This window comes from Mastomys coucha, unplaced genomic scaffold (genome assembly GCF_008632895.1).
Source record: "Mastomys coucha isolate ucsf_1 unplaced genomic scaffold, UCSF_Mcou_1 pScaffold6, whole genome shotgun sequence".
In the NCBI taxonomy this organism is placed as follows: domain Eukaryota; kingdom Metazoa; phylum Chordata; class Mammalia; order Rodentia; family Muridae; genus Mastomys; species Mastomys coucha.
The window spans coordinates 130,722,946-130,745,778 of NW_022196912.1; the positions used below are offsets into that span (position 1 = coordinate 130,722,946).

Below are 22,833 nucleotides of genomic sequence, written 5' to 3' on the forward strand. Positions count from 1 at the left end.
CTGATAAATGGTTATTAGCGCAGAAATCTGGAATACAGGAAGAACAACCCACATTCCACAAGGAACTCCCTCCTACGTCTTAAGACAATGGGGCGGTGAAGGAGGACCAGGTGACTGACAGTTTGGGGGGTGAAGAGGTCCCGTAGGGTTTTCCGATGGCCAAGCCAGGGTTTATTTCAGTAGGACCTTGTTCCTTTCCTCTAGCGGTGACTTCATTTCATCTGTTTTGGCTTATCCAGCTGGTAAGTCCTTCCTGATGCCCCAGGACCATGCTGCGTCTCATATCTGCTAACATTGTTTACCACCAATGCATTTCATAACAAAAAGAGTGTGTGGCACTGCACGTGTGCAGAGGGCAACTCCAGTTGTTATTATCAGGAATCGGGCTAGACTGTCTGGTAAACTCCAAGGATCTTCTCACCTCTCTCTGCCCAGTGCACATCACCATCCCTAGACATTTGCATGTGGACTTTGGTTGGACTCAGCTCCTCCTTGCCAACTGAGCTCCTCTCCCCAGCCCCATTTTCCCTTTTGAGGTGTGTATTTAACCTGTTTGTGCTTCAGATCCCTATGAGAAATGAAATATCATTTCCAAACTATCCAAGTATATAAGCACCGCCTTGAACCTGAGCATTGGCACTTCAAGATCTGTGTTCAACCTGTATGATTCTGCAGCAGTCGAATGTGTATATATGTATATATGTATATATGTATATGTGTGTGTATGTATAGGTATATATACACATGCATATAGGTATAATACATATACATCGATATATAGATATATACACATACATATACACATAGCCCCCAGTTTCTAGACATACTGTTTTGACTAAGTGATTTAATATTAAAGTTATATATCAGGAGAGTTGGAATTCTTACCTAGATCTTGTGCCAAACCTGTACTCCTAAAAATCATAGCCAGTGTATATTCATGACCTGTGGATCACATAGGACCCTGAAATTAGAAGCCAGCCTAATTTTTTTTTTAATAGTTCTACCTCAGTGGTATCTGTTCACACTAGAACAGACATGTCTTTTTTTTTTTTTTTTTTTTTTTGATGTGGAGTGGTCACTTTTCCTGGGGCTCTATAAAGCTGAAAGGAGAGGCATTGGCTAGTCCCTCATATTCTGATTGAAGGACACTAGTGGTTAGAGCAGAGGCTTGAACCCAACTCTCCTGTGTAGACTGTGGATAAAAGGAACAATCTCTCTTCTGCCTCCTAGAAATGGACGTGTCCTCCCTGCCGTGGGATCTGCAATTGCAGTTACTGCCGGAGGCGAGATGGCCGCTGTGCTACTGGGATTCTCATTCATCTGGCCAAGTTCTATGGTTATGATAATGTCAAGGAGTACCTGGAGAGGTAAGAATAGCTTGGTAAGGATGTGTGGCACATCCTATGGGTTTAGCTCACTTTAGAGCCCCTTCCATTCTATGTCCGTTGGTACTGCAGAGGCTAGGGCCCAGGGAATCCCTATCTTTGTTATAGAGTACTCAACTCCACAGTGGCTCAAACCAACAATTTCACACTTGTGGTGCAAAAGAAATGTTGTGAGAACAATCCAAAACAAAACACTGGCCTCCACAGCCTGAAGAGCAGAAAGTTGAACAGTGTGCAACCGGGCAAGGTGGGCCCCAGTTCCCAACTGTCAAGTTATGTAAGAAACTCTGAAGTGTGGAAGTGTGCAGAGATGCACGTGGAGCCATGTCTGAGGACGTTCTGGGACCACCTTATCCTAGAGTGTTTTTTCCATGCTTGTGTCTGGTCGGCTCCTTACAGACTCCTCTCCATCTGTCGTTTAGCTTACAGAAGCAGCTGTAGAAGACGGTCAAGAGGAGAGGGATGCTCGGAAGTTCCCAGGCGGAGTCCCGCAAGACAAGTCTACTCTTTGTGCTAGCCTTAAACGCTTGTTATCTAGAATTTACTGGTTTTACTACTATTGTCTTAAAAAATGTTTATATGCTTAAAAGGATTTCTCAGGAAAAATAGTAAAGCAGAGAAATCTGTACAGACCTGTATTGTTACAAGTGTCTGGTGAAGATTTAAAAGCACAATTTGAGTGGGGCAGAAATAACGCTCAGGTAAGTTATAAAGACGACCTTGTCTGACAGCTCTTGCCTTTGATGGTCGGCTCCCACGGTCACTCCCTTCCCACAGAGGCTGCTGCTTTGCCTCCTGAGTGACCATAGCTCAAACCTGATAGTTTTTAGCCTGCTCTGGATATTGAATTCTGGGTCATTAGAAATTTATATTGAAGAATGTTACTCTAAACTACCAAGTGCAATTAACCACACACTGTGAGTAAGGTGTCCTTTTTATTAAGAGACAACAGAAACAGACACTGGAGGCCTCAGTGTGCTTCCTTCAGGACCTGCCTGGAGCCTGCTGCTTCTATGGTTTTTAAAAAAATTTTTTTTATAGATTTTGCTTTTTATAGAACCCTCACTGCATTGTTTCTGAGACTTAGGGTTACAAGATAAGCCATGGTGTTTTGGATGGGTGTTGGGGGAAGCTAAAATCAATAAGTATTAATCCCTTATAGGTGTTTAGTGTTTGGTCCTTGTGTACTGTGGTTATTCTCCCTCCTCTAACAGAAGAATGTATACCCCTGTTACTAAAACATGCTCACTGCTTCCGGCTGAAGCCGGAGGAACATGAGCTGTAGTACCAAGGCCGTTTATGCTTCCAACAGTAGAGCCACACCTGCCAGTACCCACTTAGCTATCCTGTCTTTGCTCCTTAGCCTGAACGTCCACACGTAGGTGGGGCCTCGCGCTTTGGTTTTGTAAACAGGGCACTCATAGGCATGTTTAATTTCTTGTCTGTCCTCGGGTATGGCTTTGGCAAAGATGACGGGCATCATGGATGTTAATTCCTTAAGTCGGGCATCAGCAAGGGCTCCTGACTGGATGTCCCACCTGGCACCTGTGGCAGAGACAACAGTTGTGTAACTGGCATGCTGGTTCTGATGATCTAATTGTTCCATGCAATAAATGTTCCACTTTGACCATGTTGTCACCCATCTGTGGCATCCTTGTGCGGTTTGATATGTTTAATGGTTTAACTACTTTATAAGATCAAATTCTGGACAAATTCAAACCCGTGGAAGAAACACACAATTCTCTTTCCCAGTGTACTTAATGAGCTTGGAACAAGTTCAGGTCATTCCCTACCCAGCCTTGAGATAACTGTGGCGTTTGCTTCAGTGTGAATAGACTGCTGTATGTGAATGCACAGATAGAGATAGGCAGCAGCAGCAGCGGTATCTTTGAGGTTTGGAAGACACCCAAGAGCAGAATACTAGAGTAGATTTACTGAGAGCTCTTTTAGAAAGCAGAGGGCGGGGCTGCCAAGAAGGCTCAGTGGGAAAAAGGTATTGGTAACCTGACCACCTGAGTTTGATCCCCTGCGTCCATATGGAAAGCTAGATATGGAAATAGCATGTGTAATGCCTGTATTCTAGGAAAGCCAATCTTGTGGGCTAGACTGGTGTATGTGGTATGGAGGAAATAGCATAAAGATGCTGCTTCAAAAACAAGATGGAAAGAAAGAGCTAGCTCTCGAAAGTTGTGCTTTGACTTCTGGCCACAATAGAAGCTTAAAAGCCGAGGACAGATTTTGAATTGATGGTAGTTGTGATGGTTTGTGTGTGCTTGGCCCAGGGAGTGGCACTATTTGGAGGTGTAGCCTTGTTGGAGTAGGTGTGTCACTGGGTTTGGGCTTTAATAACTATTCCTAGCTGCCTGGAAGTCAGTATTCTGTTAGCGGTCTTCTGATAAAGATGTAGAATTCTTAGCTCCTCCTGTATCATGCCTGCCTGTATGCTGCCATGTTCCCACCTTGATGATAATGGACTGAACCTCTGAACCTGTAAGCCAGCCCCAGTTAAATGTTGTCCTTTTTTTTTTTTTTTTAAAGATTTATTTATTTATTTATTATATGTAAGTACACTGTAACTGTCTTCAGATACTTCAGAAGAGGGCATCAGATCTCACTACGGATGGCTGTGAGCCACCATGTGGTTGCTGGGATTTGAACTCAGGACCTTGGGAAGAGCAGTCGGTGCTCTTAACCACTGAGCCATCTCTCCAGCCCCAATGTTGTCCTTATAATATTGCCTTGGTTATGGTATCTGTTCACAGTAGTAAAATCCTGACTAAGACAGAAGTGAAAAGCAAAATACTATGGATTACATGTGGGACTTAAGTTCCTGAAATGTTAACACCAGCTGACAGGGTATGTACAGTTTAAAGTGATAGCCATCAAACGTAGTGCCACACAGTTTGGCTCACATTACACTTGGATATTTAAATCATCTGAAGGGAGGAGGAAGAAATAAAGTCAACACAAGGTGATCATCCCACCCAGTAGATGTTGGAGGGCAGGACTAGCTTGTACCTAGAGCAGTTCCACATGCATTCCTCAGGGGACTCACCTTCCAGGTGGAGCCCATGAAGGTATGCACCTTCTCTGGGGGGGTGGCCATAATCTTCCTTTGTTTTTTTAGTAACATCAATAGTCAAACACATTCTGTCCAGTGGCCACTCATTTTTTCGAGCCATGGTCTGCATGATTGCTTTGGGAGGAAAAGGAAGAGGAATTGAAGAAGGTAAAAGTCCCAATAACCCACAGTATCCCATGGGGTATTGTAGGTTAGAGCTGGGCTGGGCAAACAGGCTTTCAGGACCAATTTGCCCTCCGTGCTCACAAATGAGGATATGCCGGAGCAGCAACTTCCATTTGCTTTCGAGTTGCCTGTGTTGCCTTCAGTGTGACAGTGACAGACAGTGGCTTTTCTCTAGAACATACCATACTACTGCAGGTATCCTGGGGCCCTCTCCTTCCTAACTAGAACCCTCATTGTTTCCTCTGCTTTGAAATGATTGTTTGAAGACTGGTGGAGAAGGACAGAAGGTAAAGCCAGGCAGGACTTCTGCCAGGAGTATGACCCCCCCATCCCTTGCTTCCAGCCATACCTGTTAAGAAAGATTGAGGGTTGAAGAACCCAGAAAGCCACACAACAGCTGGGAGGGTGAGGTCTTGTGTCCAAGTATCCAGTTCCCGGCAGCGTAAGAGGAGGTCATTAAACCTGGTTAATGGGAGGTAGGAAGAAATGAACTGACGTTTTAGTAAAGTAGACCTCTTCCAGGAAGATGGAGTGGGGCTAGTTTTAGGGTCTGCGGAGTACACCAGGGTAAGTTGGGAAAAGAGCCACCTCTGATGACTCAAAAGGTGGTGCCCCTTCATGGGACTGGTTTCTTCCTATTAGAGGTTACCTGCAGCTCTCATTCCTGTCAGCATCAGGAACATGGCCAACAGCTCTTGACATAGCTGTTATTTAGGTGGTGTACAGAAGCCTTTTGAGCAGACTTAGCAAACACCATCGTTCTGTGGGATGCAGTAGGAATGCTTTGGAGTGCATGTGTGTGTGTGCATCACTATTTACAATACCAGAGTTGCTAGGAAAGGTATAGCCAAAGTAAAGAGTATGAGACAAATATTTGTCCCACACAGACTAATTACTTGAAAGGGGAAGATAAAGTCTTCTAGTAAAAATATTTACCAGTACCCCCCCATATCCTGGCAGAAAGAAACCTCCAGTGATGTTTGGATGAAAACTGGTTTTAGAGTGTAAAGAAATGTTAAGGTTACGACGGCATGGTGGGAAGACCTGAAAAGATGGCTCAGCAAGTAAAAAGAGCACTTGGCGGCTGTTTCTGAGGACTCTGGATTCAATTCCTAGCATCTGTGTGATGGTGTGTAACTTTGTCTCTAACTTTAGTTCCAAAGGATCTAATGCCCTCTTAGTGTGTGTGTATATATGTATATATGCATATGTATATATGTACATGTATATACATGTTTATATATGTATGTATGTGTGTGTATATATATAAATTATGGGTATTGATGTCTTGCCTCCATATATACCTGTGTGAAGGTGTTACACCCTGGAATTACAGATAGTTGTAAGCTGCCATGTAGGTGCTGGGAATTGAACCTATAACTTCTGGAAGAGCTCTTAACCTCTGCGCCATCTCTCAAGCCCTAATCTTTGTTTATATTATGTGAAAAAGAAAATTTCATAGTAAGATGGGAAACAGCAGTTCTGAGCAAACAGATCGATGAGCAGAACAAGAAGATGAATCTAGAAGGCAGCTTGTCCTGGGAGGTAGGTTGAGAGATCTCTGGAAAGTGTTGACTTAGGTTGTGTTTGCAAAGTTTAGTGTCTTGATTACATTGTAAAGGAACAGTGCAGAGAGTAATGAATAATAAAGAAAACTAAACCAACAAGTTAGAAAAGGTTAGAAACAAAGAACCTAGAAAAAAATGACAGAAATTAGCTAATACAAAGTAAGATGATGGGGAAAAGCCCAAACTTATTCATCATAAAACATAACCAAGCAAATCCTCCATTTCTGGGTAGGTAGAGGCAGCTTTTGCATATTTATAAGACTACTGAGTCTGTGCTCACTGTTCTGGGTGGATATTTGCTGTCCTTTGAAAGTCACCCAACTGAACTGCCCCGTGCTCATCTCTGTGTCACCAGGGATACAACTTATAGTCAACTGGGAGGAGGAAACTGAGGACTTGCCTAGATCAAACTGGCCTATGGATGCATCTGCTGGGCACTGTCTTGATTGCTAGTTAATAAAGTAGGCTCTGCCCCAGGGGAGACACCTATCTTCCCTAGTAAGTGGGCCCGGGCTGTTGAGCTACTTGGCTGAGTAAAAGGAGTAAGCTAGTAAGCAGTGATGCTCCATGGTTTCTGCTTTAGTTCTTGCCTCCAGATCTGCTGGGACACTGCTCCCTAGACCTGTGAGCTGAGGTGAATAAACCCTTCTTCCCAGTTGCTTTTGGTTAGTGTTTAATCATAGCAACTGAAAGCAAACCAAAGCTTGCCCAGCACTTGGCTGCCTCGGAGACTAATAATGCTACTTGTCAAAGGAGTCTGAGATCACCCAGGAGACAAACCCACAGATATCTGTGAATTGATTTAGCCTCTAGAAATGCCTGTTAAGGGATTATTTTTATTAGGTTAGTTGATATGAGGAAACATACTATAAATATGGGTGACATCATTCCCTGAGTTGGGATCCTCAACTGTATCAATGGCAGATAAGCTTAGCACGGGCACCCCTTGCTCTTCTTCTTGACTCTTGCATGGTACCAGCTATCTCAAACTTCTATCACTGAGGCTCCCTTCAAATGGTGGACGGTGCCTGGAACCATGAGCTATAAAGCAAACAAATCTTTCCTAGGAACAACAGGAAAAGAAACCAAGACAGGCAGGGTCCCAACATGCTGTCATTTGGGATTCTAATGGCACCTTCAAGATTGATTCCAACTCAGGAACTTCAACATGCAAGAGGAGTAGACAGTCATGTGATGTTTTCTGAATTGTCCACTAAGGCCACAGAATAGCTGGAGATAAAGGACCAGCCTTTAACAACCTTAGTTTCTGCTTCTGGCTATCTAAAGTTGTGTATAAGTGCATTAGTAATTATTGGTTTGAGAAATAAAGGGAGGAAAAGGCCAACACGCAAACTCTCGTAGCTTGTAGGACTTTAAATCAGTGAGGAAAAATTGCTTACATTTTTTTTCAGATGAAAAAACGAATACTGCAAGATCAGGTAGTTTTGTCAAAGAGTAGTTACCTAATAATGAATGAGCAAGAATTTGAATCTTGGTCTGGTCTACATGAACTAACTTGAGCTAAATAGTGAAATTGGTGCTGGGCAGTGGTGGCTCATGCCTTTAATCCCAGCACTTGGGAGGCAGAGACAGGTGGATTTCTGAGTTCAAGGCCAGTCTGGTCTACAGTCTGTCCTGTGAGTTCCAGGACAGCTAGGGCTCCACAGAGAAACCCTGTTTCCAAAAAACAAAAAACAAAAAACAAACAAAAAGAGTGAAATTGGTATAGTCTACAGAATGATTGTCATGGGGCAGAGGTTCTCGTAGGAAGAATGAGGAAAGCTGACCGTGTGCTGATGTTCACAGTTGCCAGTGGCAGGAGAGACAGTTGCTTACCACTGGGCCAGGCCATACGTAGATGGATATGCCAGTTTGTTCCATGTGTCTGGAATCCGGTCATATCTCAGGGCAGACAGCTGGGTTTCCACGTCAGGAGATAATGTCAACTCTCCCTTACACAGAGAAAAGACCACCATGAATACCGCCCCCCCCCCAACCAAGTGCGGTGAGGCCCCTCACTGTCCAACTTGTAAGTCTACCTTCAAACCAAGGTCTAAGTGTTGAAGTGACACACGGATTTCCCGGATGAGAATGTTCATCCTCTCACACTCTTGAAAGCAAACGAGAACATACGGGCTTCTGTTTGGGTTCTTTTGCATTATCTCTGCCATGTTGAACTCTTCTGGAAGTCTCTCCAAAATATCGTCCAAGATAGTCTTAACCTTAAAACATTAAAATATGCAGAGACTTTATTTCATTTTTTGTTTTGTTTTGTTTTGTTCCTGGTGACTGGTAGCTTGAATGAATATGGCCCCCATGGGCTCATAGATAGTGGCACTATTAGGATGTGCGACCTTATAGGAGGAAGTATGTCACTGGGGTGAGCTTTGAGGTTTCAACTGCTCAAGCCAAAACAGAATCTATTCTCTGTTGTAAAATTCTGGGCTCCTTTTCCAGTCAGTTGTCTGGGCAGCCATGCTCCCCACCATGACAATAATGGACTTAACCTCTGAAATGTAAGCCAACCCCAGTTAAATGCTTTCCTTTACAAAAGTTGCCATGTCTTCTTGAGAGCAATAAAACCCTAACTAACACAGTGACTATACATCAAACTTTTTGATGTCTCAGAATAGACCTCGCAGCTCCCAAAGATGTCTACAATCTCTGGTCCATTGTTAGCTATTCGGAGCTGCTGCATCAGCACTAGGCACCTTCCTCTGCTTGATCCCGCTGTGGACAGTTTCAAGGAGTAGAAGAATTACCAACTAAATGACATTTAAGTGCAATGATAAAGATGAGAGAGTAGAACATGACTGTTGGTTTGAAAATGTGCGCATCTATCAGTAGTTTGACTGAGCCAGCGTGTAACTATCTAGAAGCAGATGATTGAGGAATACCTTCCTATAATTCTAGCCTTCATGAGACTGAGAAAGAAGGATCATGAGTTCAAGTCTATCCTGAGATATGCAGTGAGACCCTGCCTTTAAGAGCCAAAAATAGAAAGTAGAAAAAGGGGGCAGGGAAGAAAAAAAGGGCATTTATCCCCAGGCAGCTTTTCCATTTCCCTGCATTTCTCAGATGATTCTCAGTGTCCCCAACATCATGCTCAGAAATTGCTCTCACACATAGTGTAGGCAGTGTGCAGCAGCCCTGTAGTTAGATGTCGGTATAGCTTTAGACTTGGCTGGGTTTCATGTCCTTCCCTGACCCCTCTCTACCTGTTGAGTCTTGACAAGTCACCTCAGCTGGAATAGATCCTAATACCTCTCCAAACCCTTATGTGTTAAATAGCCCAGGGAAATGTATGACCCTTAGTGTCTGGCACCTGATAACTGGCCTTGGCTATGAGCTTCTGGCCTGGGTGGGTACTAAGGTGGGTACTGAGGCGAGGTGGGTACTGAGGTAGGTACTAAGGTACCTTGCTTTCCATGTACTGAATTTTCTGGTTTTGTGATTGTCTTCCCTTGTGGAAAGATTGGAAATATAACACCCTGTGTTGGATGTCTGTTATCCACCCCTCTGCTTCTATGAATGTTGTGTGTCTTCCCACAGGGAGAGATGTTTCCTTGCTTATCTTGCTAAAGATGTAGTATTCTTGTGGAAAAGATATTTGTATACAGGATAAACAACATGTACAATTTCTTTGAAGTTATGAGTAGGTCAATGAATGACCTTATTTAAAAAAAAAAACAAGAAATAATATGGCCATATTCTGGGACTTAGAGTTCATACAGAAAGTGTCATTTAAGCATCCTGGATCTTTGGCAGTCACACCTTGATTAATAATTTTGAGAAGAATAACAGCTCATTTGTTTGGCAGGGTGATCTATTCAGGGTTTAAAGTAATGAGAAGCAAGATTTTAATGTAAGAAATATCATTTTCCATTTCCATTTCCATCATTCTATTAATGAAATATATAAAAATCTTCAAAGACATATATAAAAGGGAAAATAACAAAATAACAGCAAGAAATACAGCAAAAGTGAAGGGCTGGAGTATGGCTACACTGACAGGTGTCCTGAATTAGGATCTCTGCATCCACATAAAAAGTTGAGCGTTTTATAAACCCCAGCACCATAGAAGGCAGAGACAGGAGAATTGCTGGGATTTGCTGGCTGCCAGCCAGGCTCCAGGTCAGTGAGGCCCTATCTGAAAGGAATGCGCTGGAGAGGTATAGAGCAGAACACCTGATGTCTTCTAGCTTCCAGATACCCACCTCTAAATATGGCCTGCTCTACCCCTGTGCTCCTCCCCCCATGGTGAAGGGCCAGCTGTGGATTTGGAGATTATGTCTGTGATTTAATTCATACATCTGTCAGCGAATATGCATGTAGAATAAAGAGTTGGTACAAGTCTGTAAAAATAGGAGAGAAGTAGAGCAAGTAAAAATTACCATCTGCATGTGCACAGAGGCTCATGACCCAGGCACTTAGAGACTCCTCATCCTTAACAGACTCTAAAGGAGGCATTGTTTCTGGAGACTCATATCTGTGATCCGGCAATCCCATTTTTTAGCACAGGGAATGTCAGATTATCAGCTGCTTTAGAAGTCAATGTTTGTCTTTTGGCAAAGGATTATGTGGGGTCATGGTTATGGTTGTAACATTTATAGTAGTAAAACAAACCTAAGAGCCACTTAAGATACCTACCCACAGTAAAATAAAAATCATATTCCTATGATAGAACACAAAACAAGAATGATCCATTGGCAACTGAACAAACAGGCGAATCTCACAGATTCACTGTCTAGTCAGAAGCCTGGCAATGAGTACTGTATAACCCATCCAATGTGATTATGGAGGTCAGGATATCAGTTACCTTTGGGGAGCAAGAAGCACCCTTACAAAGAGCATGAGTATCCTGGGCAGCTGGAAATGTTTTACACCTTGATCTGGGTGGCAGCTATCTGCCTGTTGGCACAGTTAAACTTAACTTAGACTAAATAACTGAGACTAGTGTACTGCACTTTAAATAAGATAACAAGAAAGGCCTCCTTACCTTGTCTTCTGTAGACTGCCCCAGTTCCTCTTGGCTGACTGCATTCCTGGGTTGCATCTCCAGCAGAGTTCTGAAGAGTGTGTTGGATGTCACTGTTAGTAACTCTATTTCAGCATTGGGGTGGAGACCATACAGTGCCGGACTTTCTGGAGGCAACATGTCCTCTATGTACTGGTGGTAACCAGAATAATCCGAGTAGGGAGGGGCTGCAAACCCTGGTGCCAGCATGAGTTCTTCCTCAATCTTTAACCATAAAGAAACATCAGTTATTCTATAGCTAGGTAGACATCGTCTTCACTTCCTGAACACAGAACACTAATGAAAATGTCCCACAGTGATGCTAGGAAGATAACAGACTCCAAAGTGCCCCTGTGGGACAGTAACTTACAGTGTTTGCGGTAGTGTGATATACACACATATTATGAATAAGTAAACATGGCTGCATCATCACAGCCTATTAGCAGATGCTTCCTGTTCCAACTTCTGATTCTCAAACATCCCTATCTCCCAGAGAAGAAATCAAGATGTCTTGTCATTAATTTGACCAAGTAGATGTTTTGAATTTAAACTTAATTCAGAACTCATTTTAGTAATGCCAGTATACAATTCCCTGGTATTATGATATAAGATTATCCCCATGTTTATATATTAAACAGCTTCATCCTTAGATGATAGCACTGTTTTAGAAAGTTCTGGAAACTGTAGGATATGTGGCTTAGTTGAAGGAAATGGGTCACTTGTAGGTATTTTTTTCAAGAGTGTGTCCCTAGGCCCTCTGTCTCTGCTTTCCTTTGCCATAACTCCTCCTGGTGGAACCAGTTAACCACGGACTGACATACCTGCCATAACTCCTGGTGGAACCAGTTAACCACAGACTGACATACCTGCCATAACTCCTCCTGGTGGAACCAGTTAACCACAGACTGACATACCTGCCATAACTCCTCCTGGTGGAACCAGTTAACCATGGACTGACATACCTGACATAACTCCTCCTGGTGGAACCAGTTAACCATGGACTGACATGCCCCAGACTCACTTCTTTCCCTTTAAAGCTCTTTTGTCATGGCAGTGAAAAGCCACTATACCTGGTGTAAAAGTCTTCACACAATGCTACTCCAAATCATGGATAACAGACAAACTTTATAAAAACAAAGTCGGGATGACTTCTGTTTTATAGGTCATATGACACTGAGTGAAATTAATGTTCTCTCCCCAGGACCAAAGGGCAAACCAGGGCAAAGTTTTACTGTGTTACTGCTGTTCATATCCATGGATGGGACAAGTGTTCATGGCTTCCTGGTGAGTGAAAGGCCACAGCAATGACTTTACTAGCCTGTCTACTTCACTGGGGCCTGAGGAAGAGTAAGCATTCTCTGTAGAGGGATATTTTCTAAAATACTAAGGTGAAATAACAAATCTGCACACAAGAAAGTAATCTTTAAAATATAAGCAAAGAAGTTATGGACCTGAGTGTGTCCAGTGACAAACTGTAAAGTGCTTAGGAGATTCTAGCTACTTTATTTCACATTCCTCTCTCCCAGGTGATTCTCAGGCACCATTAACACCTCTTGATTTTCCTGGTCTCTTGTACCATGAATTCTGTTTCCACATGCGTTTAAATGTACCAGGGAATGCCTTTTTTTCTTAAATACAGCATTTTTTTGCCTACACTTGGTAAATCATTTTCTGAAAACTCTGTGGCTGCTATGTATCTTGAACTACATGTCGTCACTGTTGCCTGGAGAGTTTCACTTATGCAGTTAGGAATTTGGGTTAATACCCAATACAAATCACCTTGGACATAGAAAACCTTCATAGGAACTCAAGGCTATGAGGTAGCTGTGATTCTCTGTGCTGCTGTGTCCTGTGTCTGAGCAATAGCAGACTGGTTCTTCTCTTACACAGTCCTCGATGACGTAAAGACCCTGTGATATACATATCACATATATATATCATCCTTGGTAGGATTTTTCAGCTGCTGTCTCTGATCTCCAGGGGCATATCTGATATTTGAGTCAGCATTTATATTTTCATTTTGTACCAGGAGTAGTCTCATATTATCTAACCTTTCATAGTGTCACAAACAAATGTAAACCCTTTGACCAGAGGAAGGAACAAAGGGAATTACCTCACCACCATCACCATCCCAGACTTGCTTTGTCCATATTGATCATTTCCTATTTACTTATAAAGAACAAATGAAATTTAAATGTGATCAAACTCAATGTCCCAAACTAAAGTGCACAATGGAATTAAACTTACCATCATTATCTATTCAAACAGGCAGGCAGGCAGAGAGACAGACAGACAGACAGACAAGACAGGTACAGAGACAAGTACACAGACAGAGTCCCTCCCTCTCTCAAGTAAAACCTTAACATAAAAGGAACAGGAGTTGTTTGGGCTCTCTTTAAAATTAAGGGGACCCAAGTGTTACCAACTACACCTTCCTCCCCAGACTTTTAGTATTAAAGTGAGAATTGAGGTTTGGATACTTTGTGGGTTGTTGTGCCTTCAAGACAAACCAAGATGTGCACAGAATAGCCATGTCTTCTAGGTTAGAGAGATCCACAGACCTGGAAAGCCTGTTCTGTGCCTTGGTGTTGGAGACTTGTAAACTCTTACAGCCAGGGTGGCCAAGCTGTGACCATGAGATCCATTTTACTGATGAAGCTGGAAACAAACACTATTATCTATTTATTGGGGGAGGCTGTTTTTTAAAAATTGTTTTTAGATAAGATCTTGCTATGTGGCCTCCAACTTCTATCCCTGCTGTCTCCCATTTGCTAGGATAACAGGCGTGCACCACTATGGCTGGCAAGGTTGTAACTTCTTAAGGCAACCAGGCCATTAAGGATGATAAGTGATACCTCTTTCCCTCATTTGCTGCTGTCCTACTTGACCAGCATGAAAATTTTATTCCCTACTCTGCAAACAGACCACTTAGTCATCTTCTGTCAAAATACTGACCAGGTTCCAGCCCAGTGGTACTACCCAGTTGCAGTCAAATATCCAAATCCCTGAGGGCTTGATTTTCTGCCCTTGAAATTCTCTGAAGGGTAAATTGAACTGCAGCTTTTAAAAGTTCTTTCATCTCCATGTCAGTACTAATGGGAAAAAAAATCAAGCCCTGGTTTGTAGAGAACAAAGTTCTGTTTGGATGAGTTTATCCTAACTGGCTTTTATCCCACTTTGGTTAACAAACCTGTCTGTACACATGTACACATAACATGGGTATGCATGTGTGCAGTCATGTTCAGAGGCTGAAGACGACACTGGGCATCCTCTTCAGTCACTCTGCCTGTTCCTCTGAGGTAGGGTCTTTTCAAGAAACTGGGCTCAAGTCTCCATTGGAATAGAGACCAGACACCCTCAACAGTCCTTCCTCTGCACCCTCTTCACAAGTTCTGTAAGTACTGGTTTTTGTTTGTTCCTTAGGTGCTGGTGTCTGAATTTCAGTACACATGATGCAAAACAAGCACCCTTCATCACTAGAGCCATTTCTAAATTCCTGATTCAGATTCAACCTTTCCACAGAAGGGCTATTGGGAAACGTGCTTCCTGCTGATGGGGCCCTAACTGTAGTTCTCCACAATGGCGACTTTTTTCCCCCTTCAACTGGAGGGCTATTTGAGAAGATATTCTAAATTCTCAAGGAATTAACCCATTCTCAACAAATATTTCTCCTAAGAAAATAAATAAAAAATGTCTAATGAACACATGACAAGATGCTTGGTATGATCCCATCAAAACTAGAGTAAAGAATGTGAATTATAGCAGTGTTGGTGAGGATGTAAAGAAAACAGAACCTTTACACGTTGGTGGAAAGAGTTTTGTGGTTTCTACAAGCAATAACCATAGTCACCAACTGACCCAGCAGCCTAACCCTTAGGTAGCACAAAATCTGTATACAGACTTCACAGAAACAATATGATAATAAGCCAAACCAGAAGTTGGAAAATTGTATCTCACTAAAATTTTAAGAACCAATGGAACCATGCACAGACATATCAGACTTCCATAGCACGTAATTGTGACCTGAGTTCATCTTGGCAGGAATCGGATCAGACATTAGCATGTGCAGGTATTGGGAGCTAGAAAACCCAGTAACCATGCCAGCACAACAGGACTATTGTTCTTTGTTTTCATACTGTGTTTTCTAGAATTCAGTAAAAACCCAACCATATACCTGCTTTGCCAAATAGTCTTAGTAATGGTGAGATGTTCCTAATCCAGTGCAAGTCTAAACAAACACATTGCCACACAGCCTTTTGGGTCTAAAGTGCAATGGCTGAGTGTTGTTGGGAGTTTTGGAAATTACTCAAATGTGGAGCCCATCATCAGGTTCTCTTTAGAGCTGAAAATCTCACTCCATAAGTGTAATTTTCTCCATAGTGTGTCTGACAGCTAACCCAAGGTGCAGGGGTGTCTTGCATGAAGCTGGACTGGAATTGAGTAACAGCTGGAACAATGGTATCCTGGATCATCCCTCATTCACAGAGTACACAAAACCAAGTACAGGCACCACCTCACTGCTAAGGCAGCCTTTACACCAACCACAAATGGAGCAGTGCTCTATCTAACACAGTTCCAGCAGAACAGGGCTGGCCTTTTAAATCCAAGCTCCACTCCTTGCCTGCCAGGTTTTAAATTTTTTTTATTTTAAATCTCTGAGAGTATTCCTCTATTGCTTAAATAAGTGGTAATACCTGTCCTTCAGGACTGTTGTGGATTACACATATCACCTGGACGGCACTGACTGGCCCTTCTGTGGCCCAGGTTCTTAATAAATGTTCTCTATCTCTCAGCAGAAAGTTGTGCACAAGCTTGAGGCATGGGTCAGTAGGGAATGGCCCTGGCTGCTCTTTTAGAGGTCCTGGGTTTGATTCCAGCACCCACATAGCAAATTACAGTTGTTTGTAACTCCAATCTCAGGAGATCCAATATCCTTTTCTGGCTTCACAAGTATGGCATGCATGTGGTCCGCAGACATAAAAGTAGACAAAATATCCATATATGTAAAAATAAAAACAAAACCTTTTTTTTCAGAGTAGGGCACAGCTGAGCAAGAAATACATATTGCAAAACTGTATACTTCATAATAAAAAGATTCCTCATCTATAAGCACATTGTTTTGGTATCATGTCAGTGTCTAACCTGACAATAAACTCTTGAGTTGGACATTCTTGTTTCATAGATGATACAACTACTGTTCAGGGGAACTCGGTAATAAGTCAGACACTAGAATAAATTTAAGAGTTTGAATTTGGCCCCCAAGAGCTTGCTTTTCTACCTTAAGACTGGATTCCTAATTATTACCTGTATCATTCAAATAGTTGGCACTATATGCTAACTTTCAGGTGACCTGGGGCCTCCTTTCCCAAAAGTAGTATACCATATTTGTTATTTGGCACTGCCAAATGTTTGTGTTATATGAGAAAATGATATTTTTCCTTAATGTTACTCAAAAGCTCTTGAAGGTGCCTTCCCACTAGACAGCTCATCTATCCAACAGGAAGCTCATCCTCCTAACATTGAGACATCACTGAATGGCCAGATCTGAACACAGTAAGATTTTTCAACCTGGTCAATTCATGGGCTCCCTTTTTTTTTTTTAAATCGTGTTTCAAAGTAGCAACTATTAATTTGTAACTTGTATTAACTGATAAGAGAAGGGTCAGAAAGATGTCCTGTAGATGCTGAAGCATTAGATCATGTTAGCAGCTTGAGCAAGAAACATTTGTATGAGAATAAAATAACCTGATGTGTAGCCTTTGACATGAAGTCAGCAAGTGCATTCATGTCCCTGGAGAGATAATGGTAGCACTGCTTGGTGACTATGGCAGCTTATGAATGAAGTGTCTACACCCCAGAACCTCATCAGATCCAGAGGGAAGGCTGTGCACCTACATTTCTAAAGGGCTCTTCCACACCAGCAATGCCCGCCTCAGGTTTCATCACCTATATTTATTCTACAATCATTTGAGTGGGAGTCCAGCCTTGTAAAGGCTAATGAAATATTTCTTGGACCAGTAATTCCACGCTTAGCAACAGGCCAGAGCCAGGAAGGGGCTACCCCTCAGCTTCCTGCTCAGCCCGTACCCTCTACCATCCTTCAGAGAAATAGGCTCTGCAAAGGTGGCTCTGCAGCACTGTTGATGCTCCATGTCTCCATGGAAACTTGCTCCCAGACCACTTCTGAGGAGCAACTTCTGATAGTGCTGAATTGAAAGTATCTTTCTGACATGTGAAATCCTGCTCATTAGGAGAGAGAAAGACTGGGAGACTTTGAATCTAAGGAGGACATAAAGGATGGTCACAGAGGAGAAAGTGCTATGTTCTGTTGTTAATGCTATTTAAAGAAGTAAGAAACATTCAGTGTCCATTACAATGTCAATTACTAGACTCAAATACACTTTTCCTGGTACATGGTTATGTAAGGTCTCAAAATAGACTAGTGATCAAGTCTGCACAGCTTCTCTGAGAAGCATTTAGAAAAGCTGTGAATAGAAGCTTACTCAGATTACCAGGACCAAACATAAACAACAGTATGCTCTTCCAGCACTGCTCTAAAACAAGTTAGTGTCTATGGCAATGCCTGGTCAATTTAGATGGTATAGGTGTTGCCATGGCTTGAAAGTACTATCCCAAGACTCCTGTGAATGTCACTAGTCTGTGGCACTCTTAGGAGGTTGTAGAATTTTAGGAGGTTGGAGTCCAGTGGGAAGAAATGAGATCATCAGAGGCATGTTCTTAAGAGGACATTGGGACTTCTGATCTCTTCTTTTTTTCTTCATTTGCCACGAAGAAGCAAACATACCTCCTAAGCCATGTGCTTCCACATTCATGTAGACTGACCATTACCCACTCAGATGGAGATTACAACTTCTTAGCCATGGGCCCAAATAAGTTGTGTCTCCTATAAAGTTTGTTTATCTCAGGTCATATGTCATGATTATGGGAAGCCCATTAACCCAAGTATCTTTGAACTTTCAAGAAATAACTAGAAAATGGCTCTTGTGGTTTGGAGGGGAATGGCTATAGGCCATGTTTGAATACTTGATCTCCACTTGGTGGCTGTGTGGAGAATCTTAGGAGATGTATGTACCCTTGCTGGGGGAAGTGTGTTACTGGGGCAGGCTTTGAGGGTGTGTGTGTGTGTGTGTGTGTGTGTGTGTGTGTATGCTATTTTGATTTAGTCTCTGCTTCTTTCTTGTAGATCGGTGTATGACCTCTTGGCAGTTCCTGCTGCAATGATTTACTCTGCCATCATGGACTCTTAACACTGAAACTGTAAACCCAGTTGAATGTTTTCTTTTATATGTTGTCTTGGTTATGAGGTATTGTCATAGCAAGCTTGAATAGCATTTGAGAGAGCAAGTGAGCAATAGCAAGCGAGCTACCACCTCAGCATCTATAGTACAAGAACCAAGCACATTCACCAGAAACCTCAGCCAGCCTAGCATTTGACATGGACATGGGGTTAATTCTATGTGAAACAAGATGTTTGGTCTTAAGATTTTGCCAGTGGTAAACTACCCCTTTCTCGTAGGAGTAGTGAGGATTACTATGTTGTTCTTTATTTTAAAACCTTTTTATATTGCTTTATTATCACACATAAAACAACAGGAGCCCTACAATACTATAGTAGTAATAATTTCTTTGTTGTTGTTGTTGTTTTGTTTTGTTTTGTTTGTTTTTCAAGACAGAGTTTCTCTATGTGGCTTTGGTTGTCCTAGAACTCTCTTTAGAGAAGGCTGACCTCAAACTCACAGAAATCCATTTCTCTACTTCCTAAGTACTGGGATTAAAGGCATGCAGCACCACTGCCAGGCTAATGATTTTATTTTTAAAAAAAGATTTTATTTTTAATTATGCATGTATTTCTGTGTAGAAGAATGCCAAGATAAGCATGAGTGTCAGAGGAGGCCAGGAGAGAATGTCAGATCCCATGGAACTCAGAGCTGCTCTGAGCCACCTGACTAGAAGCTGAAGTCAGGTTTTTGTTGAAAACAGTCCATGCTTTTAATCCCTGAGCCACTTCTCCAGCCCTTGTTTTATCTTTTTTTCTTTTTTCATTTTCTTTTTATTTTTTTTTATTTTTATTATTTTTTTATTTTTTTATTTTTATTTTTATTTATTTATTTATTTTTTGGTTTTTCAAGACAGGGTTTCTCTGTAGCCCTGGCTGTCCTGGAACTCACTCTGTAGACCAGGCTGGCCTCGAACTTAGAAATCCGCCTGCCTCTGCCTCCCAAGTGCTGGGATTAAAGGCGTGCGCCACAACGCCCAGCTCTTTTTATTTTTTTCAGCTTGTTTGAAGGAAAAATCAAGTAAGTTCATCACATCACATGTGGTTGATATTCCTTCCCATTGTTTTACCATATTAATAGACATTATTTTAAATTGAAAATTGTAACTATTTACCTATGAACTATATAAGGTGTTCTTGTTATATTTGTTCATTGGTGTGTGTGTGTGTGTGTGTGTGTGTGTGTGTGTAGTAGTGTATGTTGTGTGAGTGTGCCCTCATGCACATACATGGAGCAGTTTGTGTGTAAGCACCTTTAACACTAAGCCATCTCAATGCTCCAGTTAGAAATTCTAATCTAGGTTTACATGGATTCTGTCAAGCCATTGAGTCCATCACCTTACAGACCTAAGTGCCATAGTTTCTCTGAACATATACTAAGTAACCCAATGTTACTGATAAAATTATAGACTAGTTTATGATTTATACAAGAAGGCAAAACAATAACAACAAAGATAGTAAAATGAGCCCTGGGGTGAGATCACAGGATTCATATTCTGGTGGGCGTGTGGGCACAATCATTGAGAGATCTGGGGCTAGTCACTGGGCCTCATTGTGTCCATCTGTACAATGGAGAAACAGCATCATCTCAGCCCAGTTCACAGGGATATTATGAAAATCTAGTAGGTCTATACTTAATAATTTCCCAAACCTCCAAAAGGAATAGGAATGTGAACATTTATAAAAAGGCCAGCATCCTTAGAAACACTTAAGAATTACATATATAGTAAAACATAAAGTGAAAATTTCTTATCGGAATTTTTTTTCCTCAATGAAGTAAGTTCTAAAATATTTTACCAGAGATGGATTCATGAATTCTTCTAGATATACTCGGCATAGTTTGCGATCCCAGGCATCTGTGATGTGGCCCCCATACATGACCTCCCCAAAGAGGTAACGGAGGTCTTCCCATGGTACCTGGGGGAAAAACACATGTCTTAGAGTTTCCTTTCCTGTTGGTGTGACAGAATATCTAAACAGAAGCAATGGCAGCTCCGGTGCACAATTTCAAGTTTGTCATTTTGGGTTAGTCATGGTGGCAGGAAGGTGAAGCACCTCACCATATCATGTCCACAGATCAGAGGTGAATAATTTAATTTGGCCATGTTGATCTTCTCTACGCCTTGTACAGCCCAGGGCCTGGCCCATGAAAGGATGCTGCTGCCCACGTGCAGGCCAAGTCTTCCCGGCTCAATGAGGCCAGCTGAGATAATTCCCCACAGACACACTCCCAGGCCAACCTAATCTAAACAGCCCCTCACTGAGACTCTTATGCCAGGTGCTTCTAGAATGTGTCAAGTTGACAATGCCACACGAATGCTCACTTCCAGACCTAGAGTATCTGCCCTAGCTGGCTAGCCAAGAGTACAAGCCCCTTTACCCCAACTGCCCTATTATGACCCTGTCAACCAAGGCTAAAACCAGTGTGGATCTGTCTTTTAAGTCTTTATGTAGAACTTCTTAAGAGAATTATTTTCAGTGTATTCTAATAAATTTGACAAAGCCCAGCAACACCACACTTTACTGTAGATTTTAGAGGAAACGGAGTCATCTTTGTAACAGGTTATGAGGGACATTTGTATATTGGAATTTCATCTGAAACTCCTGACATGTTTTCTCAGCACTTTCCAGTCTTGGCTGCTGGCCTACTTTAGTTTTCTTTTTCAACTTTTTATTGGTTATTTTATTAATTTACATTTCAAATGTTATCCCCCTTCCCAGTTTTCCCTCCACAAACCCCATATCCCCTCCTTTTTCCCCCTGCCTCTAGGAGGGTGCTCCCTCCCCACACTCCTGCCTCAGTGGTATAGCGTTCCTCTATTCTGGGTCATCAAGCCTCCACTGGTCCAAGGGGATCCCCTCCCAGTGATGCCAGATAAGGCATACATACCCAGCTGGAGCCATGGGTACACCCTGTGTACAGTTTGGTTGGTGGTTTAGTCCCTGAGAGCTTTGGGGGGTCTGGTTGGTTGATATTATTGTTCTTCCTATGAGGTTGCAAACCCCTTCAGCTCCTATAGCCCTAACTTCCCCATAGGGGTCCCCGCACTCAGTTTAATGTGTACTGAGTTTGGCTGTGTACATCTGCATCTGTATTGGTCAGAATCTGGCAGAGTCTCTGAGGAGATAGCTGTATCAGTGCTCCTGCAAGCACTTCTTGGCATCCACAATAGTGTCTGGGTTTGGTATCTGCATGTGGGATGGATCCCCAGGTAGGGCAGTCTATGGATGGCCTTTCCTTCAGTCTCTGCTCCACTCTTTGTCCCTGTATTTCTTTTAGACAGGAGCAATTCTGGGTTAACATTTTGAAGATGGGTGAGTGGCTCCATTGCTCAACTGGGGGGCCATGCCTAACCTCTGGTTATGGCCTCGACAGGTTCTCCCTCCTTTTGTGGGGTATTTCAGCTTATGTCATCCTTGTGGGGTCCTGGGAGGCTCTTGCTTTCCTGGCAGCTGGGACTATCTGGTTGCTACTCCCAGTTCTCCATCCCCCATTGCTACACATCTCTGTTCAATTTCCTGCTGTCTGTACATCTCCTCCATTTCCTCCCAAACATGATTCTTCTTCTCCCCCTCCCCAATCTTCTTTCTCCCAAGTCCCTTCAACCCTCTACTTCCCTTGATTACTTTGTTCCCCCTTCTAAGTAGGACTGAAGCATCCTCTCTTTGGTCTTCCTTCCTCTTGAGCTTAATGTGGTCCATGAGTTGTATCATGGGTATTCCATGTTCTTTGCCTAATATCTACTTATCAGTAAGTACATACTATGTATATTCTTTTGTGACTGAGTTACCTCACTCAGGATGATATTTTCTAGTTCCAAACATTTGCCTATGAATTTCATGAAGTCATTGTTTTTAATATCTGAGTAGTATTCCATTGTGTAAATGTACCACATTTTTTTGTATCCATTCCTCTGTTGAGGGACATCAGGGTTCTTTCCAGCTTCTGGCTATTATAAATAAGGCTGCTATGAACATAGGAGAGTATATGTTCTTATTACATGTTGGAGAATCTTCTGGGTATATGCTCAGGAGTGGTATAGCTGGGTCCTCAGGTAGTATTATGTCCAATTTCCTGAGGAACCGCTAGACAGATTTCCAGAGTGCTTGTACCAGCTTGCAATCCCACCAGCAATGTAGGAGTGTTCCTTTCTCCACATCCTCACCAGCATCTGCATGATGCTGTAACATGAATTTTTGATCTTAGCCATTCTGACTGGTGTGAGGTGGAATCTCAGGGTTGTTTTGACTTGCATTTCCCTGATGACTAAGGATGTTGAGCCTTTCTTTAGGTGCTTTTCAGCTATTCGTGTTTCCTT

At 42.4% G+C, this 22,833-nt stretch overlaps 2 protein-coding genes across 15 annotated transcripts in view; one reads left to right on the forward strand and one right to left on the reverse strand.

The window, feature by feature from the left end:
• The window catches only part of Cdca7l (cell division cycle associated 7 like), a 37,068-nt gene extending 34,041 nt beyond the window's left edge, over positions 1 to 3,027 (forward strand). The window contains exons 9-10 of one of the 2 annotated variants that reach the window (XM_031357848.1): positions 1,231 to 1,367; positions 1,808 to 3,027. In XM_031357848.1, the coding sequence (XP_031213708.1) occupies positions 1,231 to 1,367; positions 1,808 to 1,826 (156 nt within the window). In that variant the 3' untranslated portion in view covers positions 1,827 to 3,027. The remainder of the gene's footprint in view (positions 1 to 1,230; positions 1,368 to 1,807) is intronic. The other variant, XM_031357849.1, reaches the window with a different exon arrangement.
• The window catches only part of Dnah11 (dynein axonemal heavy chain 11), a 328,931-nt gene continuing 308,399 nt past the window's right edge, over positions 2,302 to 22,833 (reverse strand). For all 13 annotated transcript variants that reach the window (XM_031357847.1, XM_031357834.1, XM_031357836.1 and 10 more), the window contains 7 exons: positions 20,312 to 20,431; positions 11,200 to 11,442; positions 8,240 to 8,422; positions 8,037 to 8,152; positions 4,982 to 5,094; positions 4,441 to 4,581; positions 2,302 to 2,930 (listed from right to left, as the gene is read on the reverse strand). In XM_031357847.1, the coding sequence (XP_031213707.1) occupies positions 2,683 to 2,930; positions 4,441 to 4,581; positions 4,982 to 5,094; positions 8,037 to 8,152; positions 8,240 to 8,422; positions 11,200 to 11,442; positions 20,312 to 20,431 (1,164 nt within the window). In that variant the 3' untranslated portion in view covers positions 2,302 to 2,682. The remainder of the gene's footprint in view (positions 2,931 to 4,440; positions 4,582 to 4,981; positions 5,095 to 8,036; positions 8,153 to 8,239; positions 8,423 to 11,199; positions 11,443 to 20,311; positions 20,432 to 22,833) is intronic.